Raw genomic sequence first — 13,889 nt, 5'->3', positions numbered from 1 at the left:
TTTCTGTCTTTGTTACCTCCATTAGCGTTAACTCCTTTAACATCTAGACTGTCATGTTGGTTGCTTTAAAAAAAAAAAACTGAGGGGAAAAAAGGCAATGAGCAACTTGGCATAAGGTGCCTGGCAAACTACAAGAAATTAGCACATATTGACACTGATGGAATATACTGACACAAAGATGGAATATACTGACACAAAGAGCTTGGTTGGAAACTATGCCAGTGCTGTCTAACCTTCATATTCACCTGTTGGTCTATGATATGTTCACTGCAGTCCAACATCAGCAAAGTGAAACTCAATGACACTGACAAGAATATGACCTGAAAACCTGTTGTTTTTTTTGTTTGTTTGTTTTAAAAGGACAGATTAAAGAGAGATAATGAGTATATTAAAAAAATAGGGGAAAATTCTCAGAAAATATAATAATATTTGTATGTGTAAAATTATGTCACAAACATATGTACACGTTTGTATATTAGCACTTTTTTCAGGTCTTTCCCTTTTTTAATCTTTTTTTGCTCATTTTCAGGTCATTTTCTTTCTTTCTGTTTAACAAATTGCGTGCTACATTTGAGTATTTTTTTGTTAAGTTGGACATTGCCTTCTCCTAGTTTTTTTTTTTTTTTTAATGCTCAGATTTTAAATGGTTAATTGAACTCCAACTTATTCAGAATGCTGCTGCCAAAGTTAAATAGTTTTAACTAAAACGCATCTCTGCCTTGGTGGCTCAGATCTGCTACAACAGTGTCTTCTTCTAAAAGCCGACGAAAAGCATCTTTTTGCACAAGCTTTTGGCTTGGTTGATTGTCTAACTGGTGGCACTTTACTTAAGAATCAGTGTTGCTGTCATTATTATCGTTAATATTATTATTAGTAGTAGTAGTATTGTTACTTAAATTGTTATTACTATTGTTCTTTTTTAACAAGCATTTATGTTTTCTTTTTGTGCCCTACCCTCTCATTTTATGTTTTATTTTAGTTTTTAGTATTTTAGTTTATATGTATATGGAATATTTTCCTATCTTGTATGTTCTTATTTTATATGATTTTCTTAGGTATGATGTTATTTTTATCTTAAGCACATTGAGTCTTGGCCTGTTGTAGGAAAAGTGCTTCTGTGATTAAACTGTACTATAAGCAGTGGAGACAAAATAAGTTTCCAAAAAGTTAGTTTGAAGTTGAAACTCTGTGGTGCAGTGGTGGCCTGATGGTTAGGGAAGTGGGCTTGTGACCTAAAGGTTGCAAATTAACCCTTCGGACTGGCATGATCGCAAGCAGTGCTTTCCCCTCATTCCCCTCCACCTCTGAGATTGTACCTTGAGTAGGGCTGCAGTGTTTGAAGGGCCCTAAGCTCCCTGTGAGGGGAGTAGTTACAGTAACAGTAATTGATAATCACTGCCACTGACCATCTTGTCTTTCCACCACAGTTTAACTTTGGGGACGTAGCTGTCCACCAGGCCATCCACACCATAGAGTACTGCCTGGGATGCATCTCCAACACAGCCTCCTACCTGCGCCTCTGGGCCCTCAGCCTGGCTCATGCACGTAAGTAAAAGCATGCACACACACACACCCACACACACACACACCACACACAAGTATGTCAACACAAGTCATTGAGCAACTGAACAAGAAATGACCCAAAAATTACCAAGAAATCTGTAAAAAGTTAGAAGAAAATAACTAGAAATTAGCCACAAAAAGTAGATAGTGAAAAAATCTAAACAGGAAGTGACCTGAGAAAAATGCTGAAAAAATAAATTAAAAGTTTAATTTCTGTCAGATGATTTTATATAATAATGATAATAATTTAGTTTCCCTGATATTTTTCTAATATTTTCTAATGATTCTTACTCTCTCTGTTATGTAGTTTTTTTTATTCAGCTATTTTTCTGGTAAAAATTTGCAATTTATGGGACATTTCATTGCTGATTGTCTTTTTGTGAGAAATGTTTTTTGAAAGAAATCAAACCAAATAAGCGTAGTTTCAAAGGTGTGAATGCTTTTGAAAGGCATCTGAACGCAGGTAAATAAAACTGATGTTGATCCACGTTTGAAAGGGTTAAGGAGGTTGTAGATAAAGACTCTATTAAATCATATGCAGTTGCAGTCACTGTGAATTCAAAGATGCTTGATATGTATATTTGGTGTAAACCTTGTTATTGTCTTTACTGTGTGTTTGCAGAGCTGTCCGAGGTGCTCTGGTCCATGGTGATGCACTTGGGTCTGTCCTCACGCAGCGGGGGCGGGTTTTTCGGCCTGTCTATCATCTTCTCGGCATTTGCCACCCTCACTGTTGCCATCCTGCTGGTCATGGAGGGACTGTCAGCCTTCCTGCATGCCCTGCGTCTGCACTGGTAAGACACACATGAACACACGTGTAGTATATGTGCATATTTGCAAAGTGAGCACACTCTCACACCCATTTACACACATGTCCAATGCTCAGAGCATACGGAGAAAGTAAACACTCTCACATGCCTACTAACTGAATCCCATATTAATAGAAAAGGTTCAGTGGGCCAGCAGGCTGTCACTGTTCACGTCTTGAACCAAGAATCTTTGCCAAATCTATACTGCTTCAGTTTAACATGCACCCGAGGAATGCCAACAAAATGAAACATTCCTGACACAAAGTGGTGTACCAAACTGTGAGTGTGCAGGCCTCCAGATAACCTCACACCCTCAAGCTCCATCGCCTCCTAGCACCACCTCCACCCTGTTGATTCAGCCAGAGTAAAGAGCACCGACACATAGGCAAGGCCACGCACAGACAGAACTGTGACACAACCAAACTGATGGGGTTACCATTGTTAGATACGGTCAGGCAATAGTTATACTTCATAAAATACATGTAGTACAAGGTATGTGGCGTAATTCGAACATGTTAGAAGATAACGAATCATATTAATGAACATTTTTTCTGAGTAATAGTGTTTTGAGATGTGGACACAGACGTATTGCTGCTGATAACTATGAGGAGGAGGTGTTGTAAAAGTGGTACATGAGAAATGCTTGGCATCCCAGAGGGTAACATCCCTTTCAGCACTGAGTACACAATCCAGTGATTTATAAACACACAGGGACTGTTTCATTTACACAGGGAACTTCTCTGTCAGAGACTATGATGTATCAGGTCAAAATACATGTAGAGAGAGGTAAAAGTAAACCAATTCATCTGTAAAAATATCTGTATTTATATATCTCCCTCACCTTTAGTGGTATGCAGATAGTGTCTTACAATATATTTTTCTGCAGTTTGGGCCAATTAACCCTTTCATATCCTTAAATGTGAGTTTGGTGCATGTCAAAGGTAAGAAAGTCACCAAAATTAACTCTCAGGTTTTTTTGCCCCCGATCAGATTGGAGTCATTAAATATTGAGTATCTGCCGATACCAAGTCTTGATCTGATACTTGTCATTTTTTTCATATTATTATTATTATTATTATTATTATTATTATTATTATTATTATTATTTATTATTATTATTATTATACAGCTGCACAGAACACACTTAAAGAAGGCCTCTTTAAAGTTATCAATCCAATAGCCTATGCTTGACAATATGAATAAATGAATACCTCTGCAATGCATTAGCCATATTATTATTATTATTATTATTATTATTATTATTATTATTATTATTATTATTATTATTATTATTATTATTATTATGTATTTATTTATTTATTTTACAAAATCAAATATAAAATGACCATTTATCTTTTTGGGCTGCTTCTCCAGTGTTTGTTGCTTTGGTGCAGCCTGAGTCTGAGTTACTTGAATTAACTGTATTCCCTTGAGTGTTCATTTTAGTTGTTCACACATTTTTGGGCAGATTGCACTTCATTAATACACGAGCCATGTTGACTTTTTGCTCACTGAGTAGTTGCAGTGGTGAGTGTGGTTGTAGTAAAGTCTGAACTGCTCTCCTCTCCTCCTCTGAGCAGGGCAGAGAAACACTGTGCGCTATAGTTAAAAGTAAAATGCCAGTCCCTCACACTGAGCTGAAATGAAAAGAGTGCTCATAACTTTGGTAAATATCATAAATCATAAATTAACAGTCTCATACTGCATTTTTCTTTATGGTGTGTGGTGTTTTGCAGAGGGCAGGGCTTATCTGCTGCTCTGACACATGTAGTAACAGAGGGGAGACAGAGACAGCTGAGTGGAGGAGAGAGGACAAAGGTTGCGCTCTGCGTTGCTGTGCATTAAAATAAAACACCTGTGTGACAGCTGACATTAAATAAAGGACCAGATCTACTAGAAATCACACAACAGGCTAAATAATCCCAATCATGAGCAGTCAAAACATGCCTTTTCTTTCCTTCACTCTTCTTCTGTTTTTGTTTGTCCTGGCATTCTTCTACAAATTTATGCCGTTTGACTTTTGGGTCAAAGACCGGCTTGGGGACTATGGAGCAGCACAGAATGCCTAGGCCAGTTCAGGTCCAGTTGAAGCGTATACATAAAAAGGGTAAACTGACCTTCCAGCTCATTATCTTGGCGTGTTAGTCTGAGTTTGAGACATTCGACTGACAATTTTAGTCAGACAAACATGTTTACATGTATTTTTTCAAGTTTTAGTCAGACTGACACAATGATTAATTTTTTACCTATCATCATGTAAATGCACTGAGTGTTTAGTGCTGGTTGATCACTACACAAAAAATATATAAACTGATGTATCAGGGTCAAATTAAAGTAATGATATTACTCAGCTGTCTGTATTTCACAGGCTCGTCTGTTGCCTGGTTATGTTCTCAGTGAGCATCCATTTAGCACTGGCTGGTTTGTGGAAAATGGAGCTGAAATAAGGTGCCACCTGCTGCATTTCTGTTTGACAGACCATTCTTTTCAATGCTATTAAGTGAAAGTAACAAGTGTATTTTCTTTAATCCATCTGGTCTGGTTCCTGTTTGTAAGACAGAGCTGTACGTCATGATTATGAGATGGATAAACAAAGACAGGGCCAGAATATCTTGTGTGTTTTTGTTGGACAGAGGTTTGGTGTTAATGCTTAACTGCTGCTCTCAGGGCTGATTGTTTGAAGTAGCTTGGAGTAGAAGCTGTCTGTGTCTTTCCTCCGTCTGTCTGTTGTTGCTGTAAACTAGTGGAAAGTGATCTGACCGCCTTTCAAATATGAGCTCAGCTGTCTTTTATCCATCCCGTGTTGTTCTTCCAAGGAGCCTACAGTATGAGTTGTATAATCCCACCTATCTGCCCTACACATGGGCTAGCTGCGTGTTCAGGCTGCAGGTCATGTTGTGCAAAGCTTTCCTGCAGACCAGAGTGTTGTGGAAGCAGGTGAATCAGCTGAGTGAACCTGAGACAATATTAATGCAGTCAGTCTAGAATAGGTGCGATTGAAAAGCTTAAGTTTGACTCGAGGCCAAACAACACACCCATGTCTGCATGTCTGCATCAGCAGCTGTGGAGCATTTATTTATGATAGATCAGACATGTGGAGGCAACAAAGAGAACTCTCTTATTGAAATACCTTTATGAAATGACAGATATTTAGAAGTTGACCTCAGATCCCTTTTATACCATGCCAACAAGTGTATAGGATTGCTGTAAACCATGGCCTAATCGGAATAATGTTTGTTTATTTATTTATTAATGTAAAGGGGACCATGTACAGTTTAAAACATAAATGTCACTATTTGATGCACTGCACAATAACATAATAATATATAAAGTTGTACAAAAAAGTGTGTGTGTGTGTGCGTGCGTGCGTGCGTGCGTGCGTGTGTGTGGGTGTGTGTGTGTGTGTGTGTGTGTGTGAGCACTGCCCCACTATTTACTAGAGGGCCAAATGTGGATTAATCCACTGTTTGAAATAGTCCCCAAAGAATGCACTTTTTTCTTCTGTTTAAGTAACATTTGTAAAAAAAAAAAAAAAAAAAACCAATCAAAAAAAACTACTACACTGACCAGCTGATTAGGAGCCACAGGCAGAGATAGAAAGCATTGAGAGCGACTGTGACATTGTTATTTTGTGTCTGTTTTTTCACAATAAGAAATATAGGAAAGTGCTAAGAATCTGTAGTCTAAATTCTTTAAAGGAGCTGCACATGACATTCAGAGCATACATAAGATTCAACATCTGATTCAGGTTGTCTGACTGATGGGTGGGCACTACACTTCTGCACGACACTGTGGGTCAGGTCTGAGTTATCCGCAGTAACAGCCATATGAGCGCAGTGCAGTTCAGCGGCAATGTCCAGTGGGATACACATGCACACACTCACATGCATTATCCTGTGCGTAGCACCGAAATGTCTCTGGGAAATTGAACTTGCTTTGCCCGGGGGCCTCTTTTGCAAAATGGCAGGTGACCAGGGGCCAGTTGCAGCAGCCCCATACAGGATTTTAGGATGTTTCTAGAAGTTAGGGAATTTCTTGGAATTTAGGACATTTCTATTATTTTATGACATTAGGGGCTTAGCTGATGCTGTTTTATGTACTCTGGCACCTCATGTATACTAAAAGTACAAAAACAATCCCAGTGTGAATCGATTTATTTCTATTGTGAATTATAAAATGGTTGAGGGGCCACCTGGGATCCTATCAGGGGCCAGATTTGGCCTGCGGGCCATAAGATGAGGATCACTGGTCTACCCAAACAAGAACAGTGAAGTTCGGATTACAATACACACAAATACCATATTTTTATGAGGTTTCAAAATTCAGTGTTGGTCTGGTGTAGTGTTTTTTCACGGATAAGCTGTGAAGTTCAGCTGCAAAATAGAGTTGGAATTTAAATTAGAAAATTCAAATAACACGAAGAGAATAGAATTCACAAAGTGATTCTGTCGATGATCTTTTCTCACATAAGTGACTGAAAAGGCTTCCAGTGGCCCACAGAGAGGGACCGTAGTTACACTGGGCAGCTCTCAGGCTCCAATGGGCATAACAGTATGGATGTGAGGCACTTTGTTAATAACGCAGCAGCATGTCGACTCCACAGGTCTCCGCTAAGGTTAAAAAGAGTAGTGGAGTATTTTTCACAGAGGTGAGTGAATGGAAATAGTCATGTTCAAAGTAAACAGCAGTGAACCTGGACCCTCTGTGCAGCCATCCACTCTTCACACACACATGCTGATGAGTTATCTGCACAAACACACTGACCGGTAAGCCCAGTTTAGTGTGTGTTAGGGACGAGCATTTTTTCAACCTCCACAGCTGTGTGGAGAGGCAGATGAGTGGATTTCTCATTTCTTTCCTCATTTTAAGTGTTGCCCTCTCACTGCTCTGGCAGGCCAAATATTTGCCACAACTGGAGACATTCCTGGGCACTCCTCACTCCCAGAGGCCAGGAACCAGCAGGAGCTCCACAACCACACTTAGTTTTTTCCTCTTAAATAAAGACATCACAAGTTGTCAGGATTTGAGAATTACAGTTTCCAAACTGTGAATACAGAGAAATTTAGTGTTCTGAGAAAAAAATCTGAAAATACAGTACTTTTGTAATAAAATGTACAGATACCAAATCAGCAGTAAATGGTTGTCTTACAATCTGTAATCAGACTGAACTGAATCATATTGAACTTGAGTTTAATTAATCCAGCTCTTCAAGGATAGTTTTATCACAGCAAGTTGATACACTGTTAAAATGATTATTGTTGGTATCAAAAAAGATATCAATGTGAAATATATAGAATTTTGTTTTTGTAGCTCTGCAAAATTCAGAGTGTATGATTTGTCTGGAAATGGTTGTCAACATTGAGGTAGCTGAGCTGACAGCTAGCTAATGGTGCCATAAACAGCGTTTAACAATAGCAACAGTTAGCGGGTTTCCAGTACAGGTTTGTGCAAAACTTAAGTGAAATTAATAAAACACAAATGCAAGATGACTTAATTTCCATTGAGTGATGTTCTGCGACTTCTCCTCAGGTAATAACATTCTAAGAAGCATGGTGATGGATATTCAAAACATTAGCAGCTTTTTTCTATTGCAGCCACCACACTAGCCGTAGTTATTTCCAATCCAGGGCCACGTAGGTGTTATGGAGTGATAATGGAAAGGCGAGCCGCTTATACATGGAGCAGCCATGTATGAGGGATTTGTGGGAAGTGATAGTCCAAGTCCACGATTTCACAGAGTAATTGTGGATTCCAAACTTCTGGATGATCCACTTAGCTTTTGAAGAGTTATCCGATGCTACAACACCCCTTGTAGCTCCTGTTGCATCATGGGGGAGCTTGTTCCTGCTGACAAGCATATAGCCATAGCATTATGTGACCTAGAGAAGCCAAAAAAAGTTTTTCCATTGCAGTTTTTTGCAAAATATGACTTATTCGAATCTCCTGAAATACCACCTCATGTGAGCGTAAAAAGTTTTTTTGCAATAAATGGTAGTTTCTTTGAAACTGACATGTTTCTGTTCGCAATTTCAATTTGCACAAATTGAGGGTTAATGAAAACCTGCCTAGTGCTGACAGAGCTAACCACGGTGTAAATAACCCTTACGCTATCCAGAGGCAAATTTGAATGCCATAACTCCACTAAAACTTTGTTTAGCAAATAATGTTTTGCTGCTTTGTTAACCCTTTTAACTCTACAAAACAATTGGTCCACTAGTGCCTACGCTGGTATTTTTGCTTATTGTGATGTAATTTCTCAGAGTATCTTTAAATGTTTTATATCCCTAAAATCTGCACAACCTAAGCTCAAAGGATATGAAAGTCAGTAAACCATAATAATTGATAAAAGTATTGAAATTGTGTCATAAAAATAAATATTAAATAATAATGATAATAATAATAATGTTTAAATGTTAAAATGTAGAAACATAGATTAAATATGCTTTAACACAAAAGTTATTTGAACTGTCTTCATTATTTAGTGTATCAGATATGCTCATTTTTATGAGCAAAGTGTGAAGGCGTTGTGATTCATTCATCAACACGCATTCTGATATGGTTTTGTACCACACACAATGTAGCCGACGTCATTACAAGTGTGCAAGATGATGAAGCCTTGGCTTTCTGCTGCTGACATAAAAGACAGAAGCCAAGGCTTACTGATACAAAATCAATGAATGCTCACTATTATGGTATTTATTTGAGAACTGTTTAAGAAGAACCATGCAGCAACAAATCCCTTGATGCCATACGGTGATGTCAGGCTATCTGTTTTTAAAGGGTTAATGATCTGAATGTGACATACAGAGCCTTTAAAGCTCTGCAACAAGATTTTTTCTTTTCAAGATTATCCCCTTAATTAAAAAATTGCATAATCAGATTTGGGGGAGAGGAGCCGAAATGAAAACTGTTTAAATAAGTCATGTTAACAACTGCATGTGTCTCCATCTCCCCTGTGATTTGAAGCACCAGACAATCCAGATTGGATTCTGAAAATGATAAACTTTGTCACACATTTATTAAACATTAGCCTTCCTAAATGAGCAGGCAGCTCATTAGAGTCTAGCTTTATTGGTGGAGATATGAGAGGGGTGACAGACTGGTCTGGCTCACAGCAGCCATATTTGGTCACATTGCAAACTGAGCCAGTGCAGACTGTCCGACCACTGACTCTCACAGTTCTTCTCCTCATCGCTGTAATCTCTGCATGTGTTAGTGTCTGACACGTGTTATTCTGTGCAAGCAACAAACTGAAGAGTTCAACCATTTGAAAAAGCCAAGCTTCCTGTTAGCTCACTGCCAAACATCTCCTGTGTTGACTGTGGAATATGGAGCTTGTTAAAGACAGAAATGTGTGTTCCTGCATGTGGAAAGAGTTTCTCTTAGATTGCCCCAAAGCTACGCTCTGCACTGCAACTACAGAGCTTATCTGATAAACCTGGCCTTGTAGTCTATAAGACTTATTCTGCTACCACTTTCTACAGTTAAAATGTTAATAATGCATTCATTAGGGGTTTTAATCATTAAATATCCGGTTCTAAATGTTAACATGAAAAAATAATTGTAGTCTATGGCATTGACAACCTGCAACCCAAAACTTCTTACCATTAATGCTTATAACTGATCAAATGCATTTTTGTACATTTTCTGTGATAAAAATGTATAAATTACAACAAGGGATGTCCCGATCATATTTTATGCCCCTGATCCAGTCATTTGATATTGACTATCTGCCGATACTGAATCCTGATCCAAGACTTCAAATTTTCAAGATACTATAGCTACACAGTGCGCACATTAAGAAGGCCTATTTAAAGCTTTTTAAAATGAATCCATGTAAAGCCTATGCTTGACAATATAGATAAATGAATAGCTCTGCAATCCATTAGCAATTTTATTTTTATTATTTATTTGTTTATATATATATTATATATATATTATAAAATGACAAACTCTTCCTATATCTTTTTGGCCTATCTCAGGGGAATTTCTCTGTCCCTTAAAGAGAGCGGGCTTTTAGGTGCAGCCTGTATCTGAGTTACCTGAATGACCTGTATAGCACTCTTTATTTTGGGGCAGATTATGCTTCATTAACACATGAGCCATGATGGGTTTTAACTCACAGAGCTCACATACTTGCAGTGGTGAGTGAGGCTGTAGTAAACTCATCAGTGCTGTCTGTCTCTCTGTTGAGCAGGGCAGAGAAACACCATACACTATAGTTGAAAGCAAAATGTGAGCCTCATGTTCTGAGCTGAAATGAAACCAGTGCTCATAACTTTTTCAAATAACGTACAGTCTCATACTGCATTTTTGTTTTCTGTGTGATGTTTTGTGGCGGGCGGAGCTCAGCCGCTGTTTTTACACACACATGGAGCTCAACAGTGGGGAGCAACAGAGACAGCGGAGTGGATGATTGTTGTAGAAGGCTGTGCTCCACTATGCTGTGCATGAAGTAAAACACCTCTGTGACAGCTGACATAAAACAAAAGATCAGATCAGGCTTTATAAGACAGATACTCTTGATCCTGATCAATCAACAAATGCCATGATCCAATACCGATGTTAGAGATCAGATTGGAACATCCCTAGTTACAACATATAGACCCTCATATCCCCCTTATCAACAGCACCTTACTATAGATTGGCATTTAACTTGTGCACTGCAGTGTGAGTCTCACTGAACACAATGTGTTTAAGATCTTACATAAGCAACACAGCAAGCAAGCTCCAAGCCCCTGACCCCAGACAGCACATGGAAACAATACTCATGTGTCTGCTAGACTGAACCAGTGCTCTGTGATACAGCCTGTACTGGTGAGAGTCTTTTACGTGGACACAAATACTTTCGGGAGAATTCCAGCCAGCACATGTTTGAGTTCACTGACAATCAAGGCTGATAAGCATCTTTTATTAAAATCATACATCAGCCATTCACTGTCGTGCTGCTGATAAGACAGAGACTATTGTTATCGTTATCTAGATTTGTTATAAGTCATCTCAAAAGGCTGAGCAGAGAATATTTCCACTGCTGTGTGGGAGGATTTTACTTTGACTTACTTTAAAGGAATGTGCCCTGCCTTCTAGACATAACAGCCAAATGGATTTTTAGCCTCCTCAGTTGTTTTTACCCTGACAAGAACAAGATTAATAACATGCATGACCTCAGGACTGAAGGTGCACTTTAGTTCTGAGGTCATACATGCCATCATCAGGTCAGCATTTTCATTTGTCCAATACTTTGGTTACAGCCAAATACCTTTAAACCCCTGACACTCCCATCAGCCTCAGCTCTATATTGTGTTAAGTGCTAATCAGGAAATGTGCTCAACTGAAATGATGATGATGATATCAACATTATACCTGCTGATCATGATCATTAAAAATAAAAAACAAACACTCAACCTCCACTTTTATCTATCTTAATATTTACTGTTCTTTACAATAAAGCTCAAAGCTGAACAGAAAATCGTCTAAAGTCAATAGTGGGGATACAAATATATGAATGGGGAGAACCGTGTGCAACTAACCTGCCAGATTAAGGGGCCGTTTACACATCAACGTGTCTTGTATGAAACATCAAACTTTTGTTGAGGTTTGGCCTTTTGAAAACCACAATAGCAAACTTTTGGTACGGGGTTCCAGAGTGTAATCTTTTGAAAGCGCCACCCCCTTTTGTTGCCATGAAAACTGGCAACAAAAGGGTTAGGGTGGATCCTGTGAGAATGGCGACGTCACGGCTGCACTTTGCTCATGCGCATTATGTTTCAGAGAAATAGTCATGCGCAAGAGTAGGAGGGCAACAAGAACAACAATGGCCGACTAGCGAGCTGTGTTTGTGCTGCCGACTCTACTGAGATTATTCACGCTGTCGGTTCACAAGCATGCCTGTATACTACAGCGTTTACGGTTGTTTTGCGGATCTGTGTACACAAGGATCGTTTTCACAATGTTAACATATGAACAAGAATTTTTTTAATGCAAAGGAAAAACCTTTCCATCTTTATTCTCTACTAAATGTGGCCTAAATGTTGGCACTGTATGTTTCTGCAGCCAGATATGTTGCAAAGGAAGACAACAGGGGCGCTTCTGGTGTACCTTTAACTATAGGTGCTCATGGAAGGGAATACTTCAGAAAAAGGGCAGGCACTTGTAAACAAAAAACTGTGGTGTAAGAGATCCAGATCCAGGCACTCAGGATAGTTTGCAAAGCATAATAGGCCTTTAATTCATTGGGCTATAAACATTAAAAATATACAAACACGTATCGGCTTGCGCCAGTGAGTCAATGCACCCTGAAGAAGGCGCAAGCAGTACACCACAGTTTTTTTGGTTACAAGTTCCTTTTTTTAACAGATATGTTACATTTGTACCTCATTAAGTAGTGGATATGTTTTATATTTAACAATGCTGTGCTTAACTTGCGGTTAGCTTTTGGCACAAAAACCACTTGGTCATTATCAGGAAAAGATCATGTTTTGCCTTATAACACCCAGTTTTGGAAGCACAATCTGGAATCAAATACTAAAACTCACCGGAAACGCAGCAACAGGTTGCTACAAAACACCCACGTTGGGTGGCTAAAAAGACAGCTTTGTTGTTTGTTGCTCTCGATCTGTGGCCTGCAGTTTGCAGGTGTGTCGCTTAGGTGACACGTCACCCATCATCTTAATGTAAAGCCTACTTGACACAAAGTATTTTTAGTATCCATAAGGTGTCAGAGTGCATAAAACAGCATCAAAATAGAGCTTGTTGATCAAGACAAGAGCCAGTGAAGGATCCTTCCAAACCCCCGGACAGAGTTCCTAGCTGAGACCATATTGTCCTGTTTCCTGTTGATAATATTCAACAGGAAACACATAACACTTGGGCATTTATAAAGTGTGTGATATATTTAACCAGACTTGTTAAACCCTAGCTCTCACCATCAGTGTCCTCCTGCTTGTCCTCCTCTCTTAGGGTGGAGTTCCAGAACAAGTTCTACTCGGGACAGGGCTTCAAGTTTGTCCCCTTCTCATTTGAGAGCATCCTGGAGGGACGATTTGACGAGTGATGAGCACAGTCCCCGGCCTGCCTCCTTTCCTCTCATCTGCTCTGTGTACGTGTTTGTGAGTGTGTGCATGAGCCCCAGTGCAGCTCTCTCTTACCCTCTAGTGGTCATTTGTGGAACTTGTATTATGTGTGAGCTATAATGTGATCCTTGTGAGGACTTTTCCAGAGCACATGTGCCAAGCTGTACCTATACTGGAGGCTCTATTGCTGTGGCACAGTACAATGTCTGTGCTCAGCACTCAGCATGTTCACCCCGGCTCTCAGAACATCTCCTCCGACAGCTTTCCGCTGAAATGACCATTACATAATTCACTTGCCAGGGTCTGTTTTCCTGTGAGATGAATCTGGTTTGTAGGCAGAAGTGGACAAGTGGCATGTTGCTTGTTAAAGCCGACATAATGTATTTCACTTTTTAACCCTTTGAAACCTGAGCAGCGGGCTGGAATTCTTTCAAAAACATGGAAA

At 39.2% G+C, this 13,889-nt stretch overlaps 1 protein-coding gene across 2 annotated transcripts in view; it reads left to right on the top strand.

Annotated features, from left to right (window-relative positions):
• Positions 1–13,889, top strand: part of atp6v0a1b (ATPase H+ transporting V0 subunit a1b) — a 39,647-nt gene extending 25,758 nt beyond the window's left edge. For both annotated transcript variants that reach the window (XM_042508124.1, XM_042508123.1), the window contains exons 20-22: positions 1,428–1,545; positions 2,186–2,357; positions 13,332–13,889. In XM_042508124.1, the coding sequence (XP_042364058.1) occupies positions 1,428–1,545; positions 2,186–2,357; positions 13,332–13,425 (384 nt within the window). In that variant the 3' untranslated portion in view covers positions 13,426–13,889. The remainder of the gene's footprint in view (positions 1–1,427; positions 1,546–2,185; positions 2,358–13,331) is intronic.

The sequence above is a fragment of the Plectropomus leopardus genome, chromosome 19 (assembly GCF_008729295.1).
Source record: "Plectropomus leopardus isolate mb chromosome 19, YSFRI_Pleo_2.0, whole genome shotgun sequence".
In the NCBI taxonomy this organism is placed as follows: domain Eukaryota; kingdom Metazoa; phylum Chordata; class Actinopteri; order Perciformes; family Serranidae; genus Plectropomus; species Plectropomus leopardus.
This window is presented reverse-complemented; position numbering and strand designations above follow the sequence as displayed.